The sequence below is a fragment of the Anomaloglossus baeobatrachus genome, chromosome 6, assembly GCF_048569485.1.
Source record: "Anomaloglossus baeobatrachus isolate aAnoBae1 chromosome 6, aAnoBae1.hap1, whole genome shotgun sequence".
Classification (NCBI taxonomy): Eukaryota; Metazoa; Chordata; class Amphibia; order Anura; family Aromobatidae; genus Anomaloglossus; species Anomaloglossus baeobatrachus.
Window position 1 is genome coordinate 42,523,417 of NC_134358.1, and position 21,262 is coordinate 42,544,678.

At 51.0% G+C, this 21,262-nt stretch overlaps 1 protein-coding gene across 2 annotated transcripts in view; it reads left to right on the forward strand.

Moving 5' to 3' along the window:
- The window catches only part of WASHC5 (WASH complex subunit 5), a 200,986-nt gene that overhangs the window by 64,165 nt on the left and 115,559 nt on the right, over positions 1 to 21,262 (forward strand). The window contains exon 8 of one of the 2 annotated variants that reach the window (XM_075352876.1): positions 7,493 to 7,606. The exons of the other annotated variant lie outside the window; for it this stretch is intronic. Within the exon in view, the coding sequence (XP_075208991.1) occupies positions 7,493 to 7,606 (114 nt within the window). The remainder of the gene's footprint in view (positions 1 to 7,492; positions 7,607 to 21,262) is intronic. 2 annotated transcript variants of the gene reach the window in all.

Below are 21,262 nucleotides of genomic sequence, written 5' to 3' on the forward strand. Positions count from 1 at the left end.
GTGTTTTCAGTATATGTCTACCAGAAAGAGAAGACTTCATAAGAGCAAATACCGAGGAGTGAGCCCAAGGTGCAAATACCGAGGGGTCAGCCCAAGGTGCAAATACCGAGGGGTCACCCCAAGGTGCAAATACCGAGGGGCCACCCCAAGGTGCAAATACCGAGGGGCCACCCCAAGGTGCAAATACCGAGGGGCCACCCCAAGGTGCAAATACCGAGGGGCCACCCCAAGGTGCAAATACCGAGGGGTCACCCCAAGGTGCAAATACAGAGGGGCCACCCCAAGGTGCAAATACAGAGGGGCCACCCCAAGGTGCAAATACAGAGGAGTCACCCCAAGGTGCAAACCATTCATCAGTCTGACTAATAGGCTGGATTAGATGTTACCAAAAAACATCTAAAAAAGCCGCTCAGTTCTGGAAAAGCAGCAGAGGACAGATGAGACTAAGGCTATGTGTCCACGGGAGAATGTAGCTGCGGATTTTTCTGCATCAAAATCCGCAGTTTTCCTGCAAAAATTTGATGCGGATTTTGCGATTTTTTTTTTTTTTTTTTTTTTTTTTTTTTTTTTTTTTCCTTCAATTTTAAAGGCAAAATCCGGATGAAAATCCGCAACAATAATTGACATGTTGCAGATTTTTCCGGATTTTGCCTGATTTGGCGCGATGCGGCGCGATTCACAATGCAAGTTTATGGACGCCATATGTGTCGTCCTGCGGCAAAAAACGCATCCGGCCACCGGATGCGTTTTTTTTTGTACTGCACATGCTCACTATCAAGCCGCATCCGTCAAAAACTGGACGGGCCGCATGGAAAAACTTATGCAACGGATCCGTTTTTTTCGCCGCATCCGTTGCATAGGTTTTTGAGTCGGATTGTGCCGCTCAGCACAAATCGGATGTGTGAAAGCAGCCTAAGATCAACCTGTACCAGAATTAAGGGAAGAAGAAAGTCTGAAGAAGACCCTAAACGGCTCCTGATCCAAAGCACATCATGTCCTCTGTAACACATGGTGGAGTTAGTGTGATGGCCGAATATGCAGGGCTCTCAGTAGGCCTGGGGCACTAGTGTTTCTTTAACGTTCCTTTATGGGAGACCCAGACCATGGGTGTATAGCTACTGCCCCCGGAGGACACACAAAGTTACTACACTCAAAACGTGTAGCTCCTCCCTCCCAGTATATACACCCCCTGCTAGCCAGTCCTAGCCAGTTTCTTGCTTTGTGTCAGGAGGAATCACACACACACATGCATCCTTTTTTTTGATTTTCATTTTTTTTTAAAGATTTGGAAGAAAAGCGGGTCCACTGGACCCCCGGCATGTCCCTTCACACTCCCCTGGCGGCAGTGCTGTTAAGGTTGATTCAGGGCAAGAGCCCTTCATGCCGCGCTCCTTCACCATCCCAGTTGGGGCTCTGGCTTGAAGTGGGAGCCAACACGGTTCTCACTGCTTTGCAGGAGACCGGCATCCATCCGCAGCCCTTGTGCAGGACCCTGCTGGAAGGAGCACTGGACCCCCACCCCACCAGGGACTGGACCCTGCGTCTCTAAGCTAAGTACAGAGACGTTATTCAGAGGTTCCTTCTGCAATGTGGGGCACTTTATTACGGGGACAGTGTTTGACTTGGATAATGCTGCTTTTACTATGTTTCCGGCCGGTTCCACTGTTTTTTCTGTGTACCGCGCCGATGATGCCTGATTTTCGGCCGCATGTTTAACTCTAGGCCCCGGCTTCAGCCGCGGCCTAGTTTTCGTCTCGTTCCCCTGCATGTCAGTCATGCAGGGGGACGCTGCAGCGCCGCCCAACCGCCGCTCTGCACAGGGGAGGACACTCCTTGTTGAGGAGATGTTTCCCTCCCCCTGTACATTTCTTAGCCCTCCGTTCCCGCTCCTGGGTTAACCCCCGCCCTCCCTCCTCACTCTAGCGCCATTTTCTCAGCGTTCTTAATACGCTGATCGGCGCTGGCTTGGGGGGGCAAGGGAGTGAATATCTGACTGGGGGTCCAGGTTTGGAACCTGGGGGGGGCACTCACAATAGCGGCCTGACAAGTCACAACCTCTGGTTGTGCACTTTTTATATACTATCAGTGCATTGTGAAGGAGTTAATTCTTTATTATGATACCTCCTCCTCAGCAGCATGTCTCACTAGGAGCAAAGCTCCAAGGCTGTACACTACATGTTCTGCATGTAGGCTCATATTGCCTGAACCGGCACAGACCCTTACTGTGATGGTTCTTAGGTGGTGGTGCCTCAGCCTGGAGTAAACCCAGGCTGAACCCCTGTCTTGTGTTTTCTAGACGTTCTAGACAGAGCCCCCCACCTCTGCAGCATGTCTCACAGAGCGAGGCTGCAGGCTGTTTTTTATTATCCACTACTGGTACTCTCGTACGGCTGTACCGAGCTCATAACCGCTGTGGCCCCTCAGCTTGGAGGCTCATGCATGGTCCCTCCAGCTGCTCCGGCACCCCTGGGGGAATCTCTTTTTTCCAGGGGTCGGCTGTCCCGGCATCCGCTGAGCATGCAACCCCCTTCTCAGGGCGTTTTCTGCCTGCTCAGCAAAGTTCACAGACCCCGTCCTCCTGACAGGGAGACGCAGGGTCCTCTGTCCTCCCCGTCCCGCAGCTCCGATACGAGCTGACTCACTGGACGAGGAGGATGTCTCTATCAGGGGCTCGGACGCTGCTGTACGTACTTTGATCCGTCCGTAGATGACGGGGATGCGAATGATTAGATTGCGTCCATTATACTTGTATTGGACCTTCCAAGCCCGCAGCCTGTCCTGCAGATCCCACAGCGGGGTTCTGCTGCCTGTCTCCTCCTTCCATCAGAGGTGGTCAAGGAGTGTACTCATTCGCCTAGCGTGGCTACTCCGGTGTCCAGACTTTCAGCCCGGATAGTTGTATCAGTGGCTGACGGCTCCTCTATAAGGATCCCATGGTACATTAATATTGTACTGGACCTCAATCCGCCGGAGTTATCTTATCTAGGTGAACACAATGTGTGTTCCTTAATCACTCCAGTTTTCAGGCCCCTGTGACCAGCCCAGGGGCCGCTCTGACAGTCGCTTCCCATGAAGCGTGATTCTGAGGACTGGGTTTCCCCCGTCCACCAATGGTGGCCTCAGGTGGCTCAGCCCGGACCGTTATGTCAGTGGCTGATGGCTCCTCAGAGGAGATGCATTCCCTCACAGGGACTCTATGCCCAAGACGGTTGCCTGACCTCCAGACTTCAGTCTTTCCATCCTCTGCCAAGTCTGCCATGCTGGACACCGCACAGCGGTGGTTTTGGACTTTCCTCGCTTCCGCAGGTGTGGCTTCGGCAATGGAAGGCAGATGCCTCTATAGCGGTTCCTTGCTGGGCTTCCCTTTGGTGGGACCAGTCTCTTCGGAACCAACTAGATGTAATTTAGGAAGCTCTCGGCGACGAGAGTTCTTCTTTCCCACAAACCTAAAATCAGTTGAGGTTTCGGTGGTTTCCGTTCCACCTTCTGATCGTCCTCTAGCTCGGCCTTAGTTCTTAGAACCAAATGGCTTGAAGCTGCGTCTTCAAAAGACCGCAGGAGATGCTACCACGGAGTCAGCTTCCTCCGAGCTATCTGGCCACGCCAACCACCTCCTTGGTCGGTGGCAGGCTCTCTCCACTTGGCGACGTATGGTTCTACCACGTCTCCGTTCAGTGGGGGCGAGTTTATATCTCCCATGGCTACAGGATGGAATCTGTCCACCCGCCAAACAGATTTTCTCTGTCAACTTCTCCCGGCTCCAAGGCCGCCGCCTTCTCACAGGCCGTGGCATTTCTTGCAGGCCAACGGAGTAATTGTTCCGGTTCCCGACTGGGAACGGTTCTGAGATTTTTGCCTCAATCTATTTCTAGTCCCCGAAGAGGGCGGTGCCTTCCGACCTGGATCTTTAGCTTTTCAAGCATGGTCAGGTGTGGCGTTTTCACATGGAGTCCCGGTCTTGTTCCGTGGGTTTTTCACCGGATCAGTCAAGAACCCAAGGGGATTCCCTAGTAGCCAGCGGCATCAGAGTTGCTTTTCTACAGGGGTCAATCGCAGGTTCACACCAGCGTTGACTACGTTTTGCCATCAGAGTGGTCCAATTCGTGGCTCTTCCCTTGCGGTTAGCCAAGGCCCTTCGAGTATTCTCATGGGGCTGCTGCGATAGGATCCTGCACCCCTAAGGATTGGCAGTGATCGGTTACCCGAGACGGCCTTCTTCTCAGGGTTTCATCCAGTGCAGACTTTTAGCAGAGTACTTCGCTTACTCTCACCACTCTAATCTATTTGGGTGGCTTGTCATTCTGTCCAGGCCCACTCTGTCTTCGCATCAGAGGTTTTCAAAGACGCAATTCGAGACTCTGTCGGCGCTTGTGAGGCTGCTCTTAGTCAGTAGTCCCTCCGCTGGCGGTCGACGTCGTTCTATCAGACACCAAATAGGTGCTGGTCAGACGGTGGCGTCAATGGAAGCGATTCCTTGCCCAGTTTCTCCTGCGTCCCCTGAGACTGGAGGGTTTCCGCTGTACACGCGACCTCCCTCCTTCTCGGAGTGGTGGCTTCGCCACTAACCAGGGGCTCGTTGCAGTGGTGGTATTGGCCACTCTGTCTCAGGGATGCTCCTTCCTGGCCCCGTCCCGGGTGATTCTCACCAGGGTGCTGGTCTTTCCGCCTTGGGAGCAGTATATCTCCACTGTGGAGCGCAGGGCGCTTGGACTTTGTCCGAATCAGCCCTCTGGTTCTATGTGCTGGAAATCAGAGCTGTATTTCTAGCTCTCTAAGCCTTCACCATCTGTTGGCGGCTAGGCACATTCGAGCCCAGTCGGACAACGTGACAGCGTTTTCCTACATCAACTTCCAGGGCGGGACACTCAGCCGCCTGGCAATCTTGGCGGCTTATCATTCTTCAGTGGACAAGGGACTCCTAGTCCACCATATCCGCAGCCCACATCCTAGATGTGAAAACTGCGAGGCAGACTTTTCAGCTGTCCAACCGTGGTCCACAATCCTCAGGTTTTGCGGTAGGCACACTGCTTCATGTCTGATCCCAGCTTCGTCTCTACCTCTTGCCCAGAGTCCTGCGCAAGATCAGTTAAGGGGGCCGTCGGGTCATTCTCATTCTCCAGACTGACCCAGGCAGGCTTGGTACCCTGACCGGCTCCTTCTGTCCGTTGGGTTGCCATGGCATTTTCCGGACCGTTCAGACCTTTTCTCAAAAGGGTCCGTTTTTTCCGTCTGAATTCTGGATTCTCAGATTGACGGCGTAGCTCTTGAGTCCTGGATCTTGGCGACTCCTTCCTGAAGTCATCTCCGCTATGACTCGAGCTTCAAAGTGTCCTTTGACCTTTTTAGCCTTGCTGACCCTCCTGTCTCTTTCACAGTCTGGTTTTCAGCTAGGACTTTCCCTCATTAAGGGACAGGTCTCGGCTCTGTCAGTGTTGTGCCAGCGGCGTATCGCCCGGCGGGCTCAGGTGCGTTCCTTCATACAGGGCGCATCTCACATCATTCCGCCTTACCGGCGGCCTTTGGAGCCCTGGGACCTTAATTCGGTCCTCACGGCTTCTGGAAACCCCCCTTTGAGTCTCTTAGGGAGGTTTCTTTGTTTAGTATTTCACAGAAAGTGGTCTTTCTAGTGGCCATAACTCTCCTCAAGAGAGTCTCTGTTTTGGCTGCACTCTCTTCGGAGTCCCCCCTTTTTTTGGTTTTTCATCAAGATAAGGTGGTTCTCCGTCCGACTCCGGACTTCTCCCTAAGGTGGTTGCTGCTTCCACCTTAACCGGGGCATTTTCCCTGCCTTCCTTTTGTCCGGCTCCTGTTCATCGCTTTAAACAGGCGTTGCATACTCTGGATCCGGTGCGGGCGCTCCGGATCTATGTGTCTCGCACCGCTGTTCTTAGGCGGTGCACCTCTTTTTTGTGCTGACCACTGGTCAGCGTAAGAGCCTCTCGGCATTTAAGCCGACCCTGGCTCGTTGGTTTAGGTCGGCCATTTCCGATACTTACCAGCGTACTCAAGTGCCTTTCCCGTCGGGGATCAAGGCACACTTGACCAGAGCTGTTGGCGCCTCTTAGGCTTTCAGGCCTCGGCTACGGCTCAGCAGGTCTGTCAGACTGCCACTTGGTTTAGTTTGCATACCTTTTCGTAGCACTACCAAGTGCATGCTCATGCTTCGGCATATGCGAGCTTAGGCAGACGCATCCTTCAGGCGGCTGTCGCCCATTTGTGAAGTTAGGTTCGCCTACTTCTCAGTGTTTCTGTTTCCCACCCATGGACTGCTTTGGAACGTCCCATGGTCTGGGTCTCCCATAAAGGAACGTTAAAGAAAAAGAGAATTTTGTTTACTTACCGTAAATTCTTTTTCTTATAGTTCCGACATGGGAGACCCAGCACCCTCCCTGTTGCCTGTTGGCAGGTTTCTTGTTCCGTGTGTTATCACCGGCTGTTGTTGTAGACAGAGGTTCCGGTTACTCCGGGTTTAACTCTATCTCTACTTGTGGGTGGATGTCCTCCTTCAGCTTTTGCACTAAACTGGCTAGGACTGGCTAGCAGGGGGTGTATATACTGGGAGGGAGGAGCTACACGTTTTGAGTGTAGTAACTTTGTGTGTCCTCCGGGGGCAGTAGCTATACACCCATGGTCTGGGTCTCCCATGTCGGAACTATAAGAAAAAGAATTTACGGTAAGTAAACAAAATTCTCTTTTTATTGATGATGTGACTGAAGACAGAAGCAGCCTGATGAATTCTGAAGTAAACAGTGCGAGACTTTCTCCTCAGATTCCACCAAATGCAGCAAGGTAGATTGGATGAAGATTCACTGTAGAGATGGACAATGACCCAAAATATAATGAGAAAGCAAAGAAGTGGAATATTGTGCAATGGCCGAGTCATCACCAGATATCATACCCCATAAAGTTACATTTCACAGGCTTGAGACAAAACGTAAGGCAGAAAGAACCTCAAACAAGCAACAGCTAAAGTCACTGCAATAAAGACTGCAAAGCATCACAAAGGTGTAAACCCAGCGATGGGTTCACACCTTTCAGCCATCATTGATGTAAAGGATTCTCTACAAAGAAATAACGATGATCATTTTATTTATGGTAAAGTTACTTTTATCCAATTATTTTTGATCCCCAGAAATGAGAAACTTTGTAGAAAAATTGTTGCAATTCCTAATTGTTTTACAGGATATTTCTATTCAGCCCCTTTTAATTAAACCTGAAAGTCTCCACTCATTTCCATCTCAGTTATTTCATTTTATATCAAAATCGCGGCCTGCAGAGCTGAAATCACGAAGATTCAGTCACTGTGCAAATATTTCTGCACCCAACTATATTCCCATCTGGATATAAAAGGGGAATGTTTTCTTGCACCAACATCAAGAATAGATGCAAAATAAATGACATGCAAAGTATAAGGGTAAATTTCAGAAGTCATTTTGTATAAATTAACCCTTTAGGAAGAATGCATCAGTCATCAGGTTTCATTTCCCTACAGATTATCAGCATTTACATGGGGATCACAGTCAATCTGATGGAGGCCTGGGAACCGTACAAAGCTGCAAAAACGGCTCTGAACTACACCCTGGATCTGCCCAACATCAAGGAGCAGGTAGATCGGACCGCGGCGCACACAATAGTGATTCATTTCTTAGTACCTTTTACCAGTCAGACAAGGAGTCAAAGGTTATGTGCTTTTTTCTTTATCGTTCCTATGGGAGACCCAGACATTGGGTGTATAGCTTCTGCCTCCGGAGGACACACAAAGTACTACACCTAAAAGTGTAGCTCCTCCCTCTGAGCTTATACACCCCCTGGAGAACCAGATCTAGCCAGTTTATCGCTTTGTGTTCAGGAGGCATACATCCACACATGCATTCTCATCTGATTTTTGATTTTGGAAAGAGTTTGAAGAAAAGCGGGTCCAAGCCTGGACCCCCGGCATGTCCCTTCTCACCCCACTGTGTCGGCGGTGCTGTTAAGGTTGATTCCAAGGCTGGAGCCTTACATGCCGCGCTCCTTCACCATCCCTCCTGGGCTCTGGCTTAAAGTGGGAGCCAGCACGGTTCTCCATGCTTGGCAGGAGACCGGTCTCCATCCGCAGCCCTTCAGGATCCTGCTGGACCGGAGCACTCATCCCCAGGGACTTGGAACCCTGCGTCTCAGCAAGCTAAGTACCTGAGACGTTTATATAATTGGGGGTCCCTGTACTTTATTGTTGTGGGAGAGTGTGCTGAGTGAGTTTTATGACATTTCCGGCGGGTTCTCTGGCTGTCGCCTGAGAACCGCGCCGATGGTGCCTGCGCGCCGGCCGCACCGCTCAAATTTAGGCCCCGGCTTCGCCGGAGGCCTACTTTCGGTTTCACTGCCCTCGCATGTCATTCATGCAGAGGGACAGCGCGGCTCCGCCCAGCGGCCGTTCTGCACAGGGGAGGGACACTCCTCACTGGGTACATGTCTCCTCCCCTGTAAGTCTCTATGGCCCTCCAGATCCCGCTCCCAGAGTGAGTCCCGCCCCCTCTCTTCGCTCCGGCGGCCATTTTTTCAGCGTTTTTCCCTGCGATCAGCACTGGTCTGCAGCATCCTTGCTGAGGTGCTTGGGGGTCCGGGCTTCGGGATCTGGAGGGCACACAACACCGCTCCAGCGGTCTGGTAAGCCACAACCTCTGGTTGTGGACCTCTGTATATACTCTCTGGGGGTCATTCTCTGGCAGAGCCCCCACTCCAGCAGCATGTCTCACACGAGGAGCAAGGCTCCAAAGCTGTATTCAGTATGCGCTGCATGTAAGCTCCTACTGAGTGAACCGAGCACCTATCCACATTGTGATGCCTGCTCTAACCTGACGATGCCTCAGCCTGGAATCGCACCCCCAGTGGTCTCTCCGGCTGCTCCGGCTCCTGTGGCTGAACCCCCGGCTTGGGTAGAATCCTTATCTAGGTCTATCTCCCAGTCTTTTGCCGACTCCATGGGACAGCTGTCCAGGACTTTGCTGAACATGCATCAGCCCCCTTCACAGGGTGCCTCTGCTGCTAGGGGTCTCTCAGGACCGGAGCTCACAGAGGATTCATCATCTGGTCCCAGACCCCTACCTCCTAAGAGGAGACACAGGGCTCCCTCTCCTTCCTTGTCCCGCGTCTCTTTTTCAGAAGCTGACTCGCAGGACGAGGAGCCTTTATGGAGAGCCTTTACGGGGGGCTCGGAGGCTAACTCCATGTGCCCCATTGATCTGTCCGAAAGTGACTCGGATGTTAGTGATTTGATTGCGTCCATTAATTCTGTACTGGATCTCAATCCGCCAGTATCAGAGGAGCAACCCTCTCTGGCAGAAAAGCACCAGTTTACCTCGCCTAAGAGGACAAAGAGTGTGTTCTTTAACCACTCCAGTTTTCAGGCCGCTGTGACCAAGCCTAGGGCCTGTCCTGACAAACGCTTCCCAAAGCGTGGTTCTGATGACCGTTTTCCCTTTCCACCTGAGGTGGTCAAGGAGTGGGCTCATTCACCAAAGGTAGACCCCCCGGTGTCTAGACTCTCAGCCCGGACCGTTGTATCAGTGGCTGATGGCACCTCTCTTAAGGATTCCACTGACCGCCAGGTTGACCTTCTGGCCAAATCTGTATATGAGGCGGCAGGGGCCTCGTTCTCCCCAACTTTTGCAGCAGTGTGGGCTCTCAAAGCCATCTCTGATTCTCTAGAGGAGATGCATTCCCTCACCAGGGAATCTATGCCCGAAATGGTTACCTTAACTTCCCAAGCTTCAGCTTTTTCATCCTATGCCATGTCTGCCATGCTGGAGGCTTCTCACCGCACTTCGCTGGCTTCGGCTAATTCCCTCGCTATCCGCAGGATCTTGTGGCTTCGAGAGTGGAAGGCAGATGCTTCTTCTAAGAAGTACCTTGCTGGGCTCCCTTTTGCTGGCTCCCGGCTGTTCGGTGAACAGCTGGATGAAATTATTAAGGAAGCTACTGGCGGGAAGAGTACTTCCATGCCACCAACCAAAACCAGGAAACCTGTCCAGGGTAGGAATCAGTCGAGGTTTCGTTCCTTTCGTTCCTCCAACTGGTCGTCCTCTAAGCCCTCGGCCTCGTCCACTAACTCAGCCAAGGACCAAAAATCCAACTGGCGCACAAAAGCGCGTCCACAGAAGACCGCAGGAGCTGCTGCCACTAAGGCAGCCTCCTCTTGATGTCCGCGCCAGCAACGTCCTTAGTCGGTGGCAGGCTCTCCCACTTTGGCGACGCGTGGTTTCAACACGTCTCCGATCAGTGGGTGCGGGATATCATCTCCCACGGCTACAGGATAGAATTCTCTTCCAGCCCGCCAGACAGATTTTTTCTGTCAACTCCCCCCTGTTCCAAGGCCGCCGCCTTCTCTCAGGCCGTGGCATCCTTGCAGGCCAACGGAGTAATTGTACCGGTTCCCGCCCGGGAACGGTTCAGAGGTTTCTACTCAAATCTCTTCCTAGTCCCCAAAAAGGACGGTTCCTTCCGGCCCATCCTGGATCTCAAGCTTCTCAACAAGCATGTTCAGGTGCGGCATTTTCGCATGGAGTCTCTGCGGTCAGTCATTGCCTCAATGACCCAAGGGGATTTCCTGGCATCCATCGACATCAGAGATGCCTATCTGCATGTGCCAATTGCAGTTTCACACCAGCGTTGGCTACGTTTTGCAATCGGAGAGGAACATTTCCAATTCGTGGCTCTTCCCTTCGGGTTAGCCACGGCCCCTCGGGTATTCACCAAGGTCATGGCAGCAGTGGTTGCGGTTCTGCACCTCCAGCGGTTGGCAGTGATTCCTTACCTGGACGACCTTCTAGTCAAAGCTTCATCCAGCGCAGACTGTCTGCGGAGTGTCTCGCTCACTCTCGCCACTCTAGCCCAATTCGGGTGGCTTGTCAATCTGCCCAATTCCACTCTGACTCCGACCCAGAGGCTCACGTACCTAGGGATACAGTTTAAGACTCTGCCGGCACTTGTGAAGTTGCCCTTAATCAAACAGCAGTCCCTCCAACTGGCGGTGCGCTCTCTGCTGAGGCCCCGCCGTTATTCCATCAGGCATCTGATGCAGGTGCTGGGTCAGATGGTGGCGTCAATGGAGGCTGTTCCTTTTGCCCAGTTACATCTGCGTCCACTGCAGCTGGACATTCTCCGCTGTTGGGACAAGCGGCCTTCCTCCTTGCACAGGTTAGTGGCTCTGTCGCCACAGACCAGGAGTTCTCTTCAGTGGTGTCTTCGGCCCCTCTCTCTGTCTCAGGGACACTCCTTCCTGGTCCCGTCCTGGGTGATCCTCGCCACGGATGCCAGTCTATCCGGCGGGGGAGCGGTATGTCTCCACCGCCGAGCACAGGGCACTTGGACTCCGTCCGAGTCAGCCCTCTCGATCAATGTGCTGGAAACCAGAGCCGTGCTTCTGGCTCTCCTAGCTTTTCACCTCCTATTGGCGGGCAAGCACATCCGAGTCCAGTCAGACAATGCGACAGCGGTTACCTACATCAATCACCAAGGCGGGACACGCAGCCGCCTGGCAATGTTGGAGGTGCAACGCATCCTTCAATGGACGGAGGACTCCAAGTCCACCATATCCGCAGTCCACATCCCAGGCGTGGAAAACTGGGAGGCAGATTATCTCAGCCGTCAAACCGTGGACAGTGGCGAGTGGTCCCTGCATCCGGCAGTGTTTCAGTCAATCTGCCGCAAGTGGGGCACTCCGGACGTGGACCTAATGGCATCCCGTCACAACAACAGGGTTCCGGTTTACGTGGCTCGCTCCCACGATCCTCAGGCATTCGCCGCGGACGCTCTGGTTCAAGACTGGTCTCAGTTTCGTCTGTCCTACGTTTTTCCCCCTCTAGCTCTCTTGCCCAGAGTTCTGCGCAAGATCAGAATGGAGGGCCGTCGAGTCATCCTCATTGCTCCGGACTGGCCCAGGCGAGCTTGGTACCCAGACCTGCTCCATCTGTCCGTAGAGGTGCCGTGGCATCTTCCGGACCGTCCAGACCTTCTCTCACAAGGTCCGTTTTTTCGCCAGAATTCTGCGGCTCTCAGATTGACGGCGTGGCTCTTGAGTCCTGGATCTTGTCGACTTCTGGTATCCCCCCTGAAGTCATCTCCACTATGACTCGGGCCCGTAAGTCTTCCTCTGCCAAGATCTATCACAGGACTTGGAAAATTTTCCTGTCCTGGTGTCGCTCTTCCGGCCATCCTCCTTGGCCTTTTTCCTTGCCGACCCTTCTGTCTTTTCTACAGTCCGGTCTGCAGCTGGGACTGTCCCTCAACTCTCTCAAGGGACAAGTCTCGGCTCTGTCAGTGCTGTTCCAGCGGTGTATCGCCCGGCTGGCTCAGGTCCGCACCTTCATGCAGGGCGCGTCTCACATCATTCCACCTTACCGGCGGTCCTTGGATCCCTGGGACCTCAATTTGGTTCTCACGGTTTTGCAGAAACCCCCCTTTGAGCCTCTTAGGGAGGTTTCTTTGTTTCGTCTTTCACAGAAAGTGGTCTTTCTAGTGGCCATAACTTCCCTCAGGAGAGTCTCTGATTTGGCTGCGCTCTCTTCGGAGTCACCTTTTTTGTTTTTCATCAAGACAAGGTGGTTCTCCGTCCGACTCCGGACTTTCTCTCTAAGGTGGTTTCTCCTTTCCACTTTAACCAGGACATTACCCTACCTTCCTTTTTTCCGGCTCCTGTTCATCGCTTTGAAAAAGCGTTGCATACTCTGGATCTGGTGCGTGCTACGGCTCAGCGAGTCTGTCAGGCTGCCACTTGGACTAGCCTGCATACCTTTTCAGAGCACTACCAAGTGCATGCTCATGCTTCGGCAGATGCGAGCTTGGGCAGACGCATCCTTCAGGCGGCTGTCGCCCATTTGTGAAGTTAGGCTCCGCCTACTTCTTAGTTTTTCTGTTTATTCCCACCCATGGACTGCTTTGAGACGTCCCAATGTCTGGGTCTCCCATAGGAACGATAAAGAAAAAGAGAATTTTGTTTACTTACCGTAAATTTTTTCTTATAGTTCCGTATTGGGAGACCCAGCACCCTCCCTGTTGCCTGTTGGTAATTTCTTGTTCCGCGTGTTATCACCGGTTGTTGTCGTGGACGGAGTCTCCGGTTGTTCCGGTTCTTGCTCTGTTTTTACTTGTGGGTGGCTATTCTCCTTCAGCTTTTGCACTAAACTGGCTAGATCTGGTTCTCCAGGGGTGTATAAGCTCAGAGGGAGGAGCTACACTTTTGAGTGTAGTACTTTGTGTGTCCTCCGGAGGCAGAAGCTATACACCCAATGTCTGGGTCTCCCAATACGGAACTATAAGAAAATGAATTTACGGTAAGTAACAAAATTCTCTTTTTTTTTATGCTTTTTTTTTTTTAATGCTTTTTTGGGTGCAAAAAACTGCGTGATGATCCGTATGCCAGCAAAGTCAATGAGAATCCTGAAGTATAGTGCACACGATGCTTATTTTTCCCCTGCAGATTTGGTGCAGAAAATATACTGCAGCATGTCAATTTCTTTCTGCATTTTTTTGCCAACGATTTTCCACCCCAAATGCATGAAAAACGCCTTGAAAACATGCGGTTTTTTTCTGCCAGGAGATGCAGATTTGGTGCAGAAATTTCTGCAACCAAATACTCAGTGTTCACACAAAACCAAAGAGTACCTGCAAGTAGCGTAGCTACCAGGGGGGCAGAGGGGGCGGTTTCCCCGGGCCCTGTGCTCAGAGGGGCCCACCTGCAGCTTCTGCTACTCTTAAAGGGAACCTGTCATCAGAAATTTAGCTATAAAGCTAAAAGTTCCCCCCTCTGCAGCTCCTGGGCTGCATTCTAGGAAGCTTCCTATAGATTTTGTGTCACCTTTTATCCCAAAATAAACACTTTATAAACTGGTACCTTTTCGTATGTAAATTTCTTAATTTTCCATGTGGGCGGGCTGCCTGATGTACGTTGCTGTTCCTCCATCATATTGACGCCGCCCCCGAACGCTGAATTTGAAAGTTCAGGACACCGCCCCTGGGTGCCCGTGGTCCAGCGCATGCGCTGTTCCACTGTAGCGGTGCCGTGCACTGTGTGCACGTGCGACCGCTGTGACGCTTTGCGCGGGCACGAGGTTATGGGCGGCGCTGTTAGTGTCATCAGTAAGTGCCGCCCATAACCTCGTGACCGCACTTTCCCCTATTCCTCCAGCGTTATGCGCAAGCGCTGGAGGAATGATGCCCGGACGTCCCCTCCTTCCCATCATGCTCAGCACGAGGTCACGAGGTTATGGGCGGCACTTACTGATGACACTAACAGCGCCGCCCATAACCTCGTGCCCGCGCAAAGCGTCACAGCGGTCGCACGTGCACACAGTGCACGGCACCGCTACAGTGGAACAGCGCATGCGCTGGACCACGGGCACCCAGGGGCGGTGTCCTGAACTTTCAAATTCAGCGTTCGGGGGCGGCGTCAATATGATGGAGGAACAGCAACGTACATCAGGCAGCCCGCCCACATGGAAAATTAAGAAATTTACATACGAAAAGGTACCAGTTTATAAAGTGTTTATTTTGGGATAAAAGGTGACACAAAATCTATAGGAAGCTTCCTAGAATGCAGCCCAGGAGCTGCAGAGGGGGGAACTTTTAGCTTTATAGCTAAATTTCTGATGACAGGTTCCCTTTAATTCTGCAGTAGAGAAGTACGGTAGTAAATCCGGCATTTGCTGGAGGGGGCGGGGTGATGCGAGGGCAGATCAGGCTGCAGTGAGAGAGCAGGAGAAAATGAAAGGAAAGCGCTGATAGGTGAATCAGCAGTCAGCAGGGGGCTGCTGTGGAAGGTTCCTCCAATCAAAATGCAGATTGCTCGACTCACTCAGGAATCTGCCAGGAGCATGAAGGCAGCGCTGAGGAGGAGGAAGCTCTGCACCTTCGGGCAGCAGCTGCTGATCAGCGACATGTGCTGCCACCAGACAGGAGAGTGAGGATGGCAGCTCAGTACAGACACTGCAGGGAGTGCTGCTGGTGAGTGGAGACTCAGGACAGTGCTTCTTTGGGGAGGGGATTGTTTCCTGTGAACACTGGAGAAATTCTGTCCTGTTCCCTATTCCATATCTGATAGAATCCCCCTCCATGTGCAGTGCAAAGGGCTTCAGGTCCCGACAGTCAGGAAAGTGTGACCCAGACCTGTGTCTAGACCTGATGGTGGGGGAGGGGGAGTTCAGGGATTTTCAGTTCTGTGACACTGCCCCGCCACGCTGCCTTGTCAGTCTGCCCCACCACTGTATACTGACACCTGCTGTCTACTGCTCCTGTCCTGCCACTGTATACTGACACCTGCTGTATGCTGCTCCTGTCCTGACCCTGTACTGAACTGTAACCATAGCACAATGCCACCAGTCATAGTGACCCCATGACATCCTTGAAGGGTTTTTTCACTTTCACTTAATCTTCCTCCAAGAGTGCACTTCAGTGTAAAAAAAAAATACAAACCGTGCTGTCCTCACCATCCCTGGGTCTACTGGCCAGTCTCTGCCTCTGGTGTCTGGCATTGACCATTTCGCTGACATCTCTATGACAGTGCAGCAGCCAATCAGTGAGCTCCTCAGCTCCATGTAAACCGACCGCCCCGCTCAGAGCTGCTGAGCTCACTGATTGGCTGCACTGTCATCGTGATGTCAGCGAAATGGTCAATACCAGACTCATCAGTTGTTTCCCAGTCTGTACCTCACATGTAAATTTACCCTTGCAGGTTTATCTGTGTGTTAGTAGACTTCATCATGTGGATTGTGGTCTGTATAGGACTTGGGGGGTAGTACAGCAGGACAAGCACTGGGTGTGCACCTCAATAAGTGGGGACAACATTAGACATTACACAGACCCTCACTGTACAAACCCGGCTCTTGTGCTCGCTGATATCTTTCTGGGACCTCATTCTGATGTCTGTTTTTTTCATACAAGTTTTATCCATGTTTCTCACAAAGACTCTCATAGGTACGAGCTCTATCTGTGATTGGCCCCTTAGACTCTCATAGGTACCAGCTCTATCTGTGATCGGCCCCATAGACTCTCATAGGTTCCAGCTCTATCTGTGATCGGCCCCATAGACTCTCATAGGTACCAGCTCTATCTGTGATTGGCCCCTTAGACTCTCATAGGTACCAGCTCTATCTGTGATCGGCCCCATAGACTCTCATAGGTATGGGCTCTATCTGTGATCGGCCCCATAGACTCTCATAGGTACCAGCTCTATCTGTGATCGGCCCCATAGACTCTCATAGGTACCAGCTCTATCTGTGATCGGCCCCATAGACTCTCATAGGTACCAGCTCTATCTGTGATCGGCCCCATAGACTCTCATAGGTACCAGCTCTATCTGTGATCGGCCCCATAGACTCTCATAGGTACCAGCTCTATCTGTGATCGGCCCCATAGACTCTCATAGGTACCAGCTCTATCTGTGATCGGCCCCTTAGACTCTCATAGGTACCAGCTCTATCTGTGATCGGCCCCATAGACTCTCATAGGTACCAGCTCTATCTGTGTTTGGCCCCATAGACTCTCATAGGTACCAGCTCTATCTGTGATCGGCCCCATAGACTCTCATAGGTACCAGCTCTATCTGTGATCGGCCCCATAGACTCTCATAGGTACCAGCTCTATCTGTGATCGGCCCCATAGACTCTCATAGGTACCAGCTCTATCTGTGATCGGCCCCATAGACTCTCATAGGTACCAGCTCTATCTGTGATCGGCCCCATAGACTCTCATAGGTACCAGCTCTATCTGTGATCGGCCCCATAGACTCTCATAGGTACCAGCTCTATCTGTGATCGGCCCCATAGACTCTCATAGGTACCAGCTCTATCTGTGATCGGCCCCTTAGACTCTCATAGGTACCAGCTCTATCTGTGATCGGCCCCATAGACTCTCATAGGTACCAGCTCTATCTGTGTTTGGCCCCATAGACTCTCATAGGTACCAGCTCTATCTGTGATCGGCCCCTTAGACTCTCATAGGTACCAGCTCTATCTGTGATCGGCCCCATAGACTCTCATAGGTACCAGCTCTATCTGTGATCAGCCCCATAGACTCTCATAGGTACGAGCTCTATCTGTGATCGGCCCCATAGAGCCTGTACCTATGAGAGTCTATGGGGATGATCACAGGTCCGTGTATTTGTGAAGACTTATTAGTGGTTCACAGAAAATCACAGAGGTTTGTCAGATTTTGATCCAAATAATGCAAGTTTATGGATCCATGAAGAAATTGGAAGCGTCAGATGCCGGCTTTCTGCTGTCCGTTGTTTAATGAGTATTTGATAAGAGAAACTTCCTAACGTTTTTTTTTTTTGTCCGAGAAAAACTAATGAAACTCTGACATAACTGATAACAGAAATTGTCACTGACCGCAGTGACGCACGGACTGTTATTTGTGTATGTGAAGACTCGGTGACGTGTGAATGAGCCCTCCATTAGGCCGGGTTCACACCAGTGTGTTTCGGCTGAGTGCTGTATGTGATAAAGCAGACCTCACACTGACCGCACACGGAGCCATGTTATTCACTAGGGTCCTGCAGAGGAGCAATTTTTTTTTCACTGACCAAATTTGCGTGTAAAAAAAAATCCCATCATGCACTTGTTTCTTCTGTGTGTGAGGTCAGACTCGCCCACTGAAGTCTAAGGGCCGGGGTGAGACGAGCGTAGAGCATGGGATGCGATCTGCTGAGGACACTCGGCTCCGGCTCTGCTGAGGACACTCGGCTCCGGCTCTGCTGAGGACACTCGGCTCCAGCTCTGCTGCCATTGTTTTCCTCAGGCTGCTTAGAGCTGAGGTAAATCTCACAGATCAGAGCTGTACTTACATTCACTTACATTTGACCGAGTACAATGTGAGATTTTCTCATTGCTTTCATCCGATTTACACTCTAATGTAAGCGAGCCCCAAGACTGTAGAAAAAGGGGGATCCCATACACAACATCCGTATAGCACAGGGGTGGGCAATTAATTTTCCCATGGGGCCGCATGAGAAATTGGGATTGGTTTAGAGGGCCGGACTAATATAATTACCTCAGTTCTACCCAATATACTACATTACTACACCCCCTCCATATACTACACCTGTAATAAACTACACCACTACACCCCCATATACACCTGTATTATACTACACCCCCTCCATATACCTGTAATATACTACACCCCCATATACACCTGCATTATACTACACCACTATATAATACACCTCCGATAAACTACATCACTACACCCCATATACTACACCTGTAATATACTACATCACTACACCCCATATACTACACCTGTAATATAGTACACCCCCATATAGTACACCTGTAATATACTACACCTCCATATAGCACACCTGTAATATACTACACCTCCATATAGTACACCTGTAATATACTACACCTCCATATAGTACACCTGTAATATACTACATCACTACACCCCATATACTACACCTGTAATATAGTACACCCCCATATACTACATCACTACACCCCATATACTACACCTGTAATATAGTACACCCCCATATAGTACACCTGTAATATACTACACCTCCATATAGCACACCTGTAATATACTACACCTCCATATAGTACACCTGTAATATACTACATCACTACACCCCATATACTACACCTGTAATATAGTACACCCCCATATAGTACACCTGTAATATACTACACCTCCATATAGCACACCTGTAATACACTACACCTCCATATAGCACACCTGTGATACACTACACCTCCATATAGCACACCTGTAATATACTACATCACTACACCCCTATATAGCACACCTGTAATATACTACACCTCCATATAGCACACCTGTAATATACTACATCACTACACCCCTATATACTACACCTGTAATATACTACATCACTACACCCCTATATACTACACCTGTAATATACTACATCACTACACCCCATATACTACACCTGTAATATAGTACACCCCCATATAGTACACCTGTAATATACTACGCCTCCATATAGTACACCTGTAATATACTACATCACTATACCCCCATATACTACACCACTATATACACCTCCATATAGCACACCTGTAATATACTACACCTCCATATAGCACACCTGTAATATACTACACCTCCATATAGCACACCTGTAATATACTACATCACTACACCCCATATACTACACCTGTAATATAGTACACCCCCATATAGTACACCTGTAATATACTACACCTCCATATAGTACACCTGTAATGTACTACATCACTACACCCCTATATAGCACACCTGTAATATACTACACCTCCATATAGCACACCTGTAATATACTACACCTCCATATAGCACAACTGTAATATACACGTCCATATAGCACACCTGTAATATACTACGCCTCCATATAGTACACCTGTAATATACTACATCACTATACCCCCATATACTACACCACTATATACACCTCCATATAGCACACCTGCAATATACTACACACCCATATGTCACACACCCTGCTCCCCATAAAGCCTGCACCCCCATATCACACACACTACACCCCCATATGTCACACACCCTGCTCCCCATACAGCCTGCACCCCCATATCACACACACTACACCCCCATGTCACACACCCTGCTCCCCATACAGCCTGCACCCCCATATCACACACACTACACCCCCATATGTCACACACCCTGCTCCCAATACAGCCTGCACCCCCATATCACACACACTACACCCCCATATGTCACACACCCTGCTCCTCATACAACCTGCACCCCCATATCTCACACACCCTGCTCCCCATACAACCTGCACCCCCATATCTCACACTCCCTGCTCCCCATACAGCCTGCACCCCCCAGATCACACACACTACACCCCGATATGTCACACACCCTGCCCACATATCTCACCCTGCCTGTACCCCAACTTACCCCTCTCAAACACTCTGCACCCCTTCACATCCTTCTGTCAGTCTGCAGCCCTCATATGCCACTCACCCTGCAACTCCATCTTCTCTCATATGCCACTCACCCTGCAACTCCATCTTCCCTCATATGCCACTCACCCTGCAACTCCATCTTCCCTCATATGCACTCACCCTGCAACTCCATCTTCCCTCATATGCCACTCACCCTGCAACTCAATCTTCCCACATATGCCACTCACCCTGCAGCTCCATCTTCCCACATATGCCACTCACCCTGCAACTCCATCTTCCCACATATGCCACTCACCCTGCAACTCCATCTTCCCACATATGCCACTCACCCTGCAGCGCCATCTTCCCTCATATGCCACTCACCTTGCAACTCCATCTTCCCTCATATGCCACTCACCCTGCAGCCCCCTCATGTCCCCTCTTTTCTTATTTTACCAGTCATCATGTGTCCACATCTCCTTCAGGATTCAGTATCTTTGCTTTCTGCCCGGCATCCTGTGTCTCCTCCCACACAGTCACATGGGCGTGACCTCATCGCAGGTCCTGCAGGATGAATTATTCCGTCTGCTTCTCCTGCCGGGCGGGAACTTTTGAAATGACACACGCAGCGCAGTACTGACAACGTCAGAGCGCGCGCGTGTGTCACTGACAATTAGTGCCGGCAGGGAACAGAGGAAAGACTCCTGCGTTCCGCTGCCTGCACTTACTGTGCGGACCTGCAGGATCTCTCCCTGCTCGGCACGCTGCAGCCCGGCTCCACTGCACCGGCTGAAGACGGGCGGGCCGGTCACAGAGAGTAGGCGGGCCGGATGTGGCCCGCGGGCCGCCCATTGCCCAGGTCTGGTATAGCAGATCCACTGGAGCTCTTTACAATGGTCTTGAATATTATATCAGTGTTGGCTTTTGTTTGGCTTCTGCTGAGGGTTCGCTATAGTCATAATTAGGGAGCGGCACCATAGTTGTAATCAGGGTTACTGGTTAGGGGCCCACTCAGATTTACGCTTCTGTATGTAACATAATTCTATACAGTAAAGTCACAACCAGACATAGAGACGGTCAATATGATTTATTTTTATGAATATTTTGTCTAAATTCCCTATCAGAATGTCTTTGTAGTGTGGGAGGAAACCGGAGAACCCGGAGGAAACCCACGCAAACACGGGGAGAACATACAAACTCCTTGCAGATGGTGTCCTTGGTGGGATTTGAACCCAGGATCACAGCGATGCAAGACTGCAGTGCTAACCACTGAGCCACCGTGCCGCCCGTATGTGGAATATGTGAGAACATCGTCTGGAGCTGCAGCTGATCTCAGGATCTCTGCACATGATGGATCTGTCTCCATG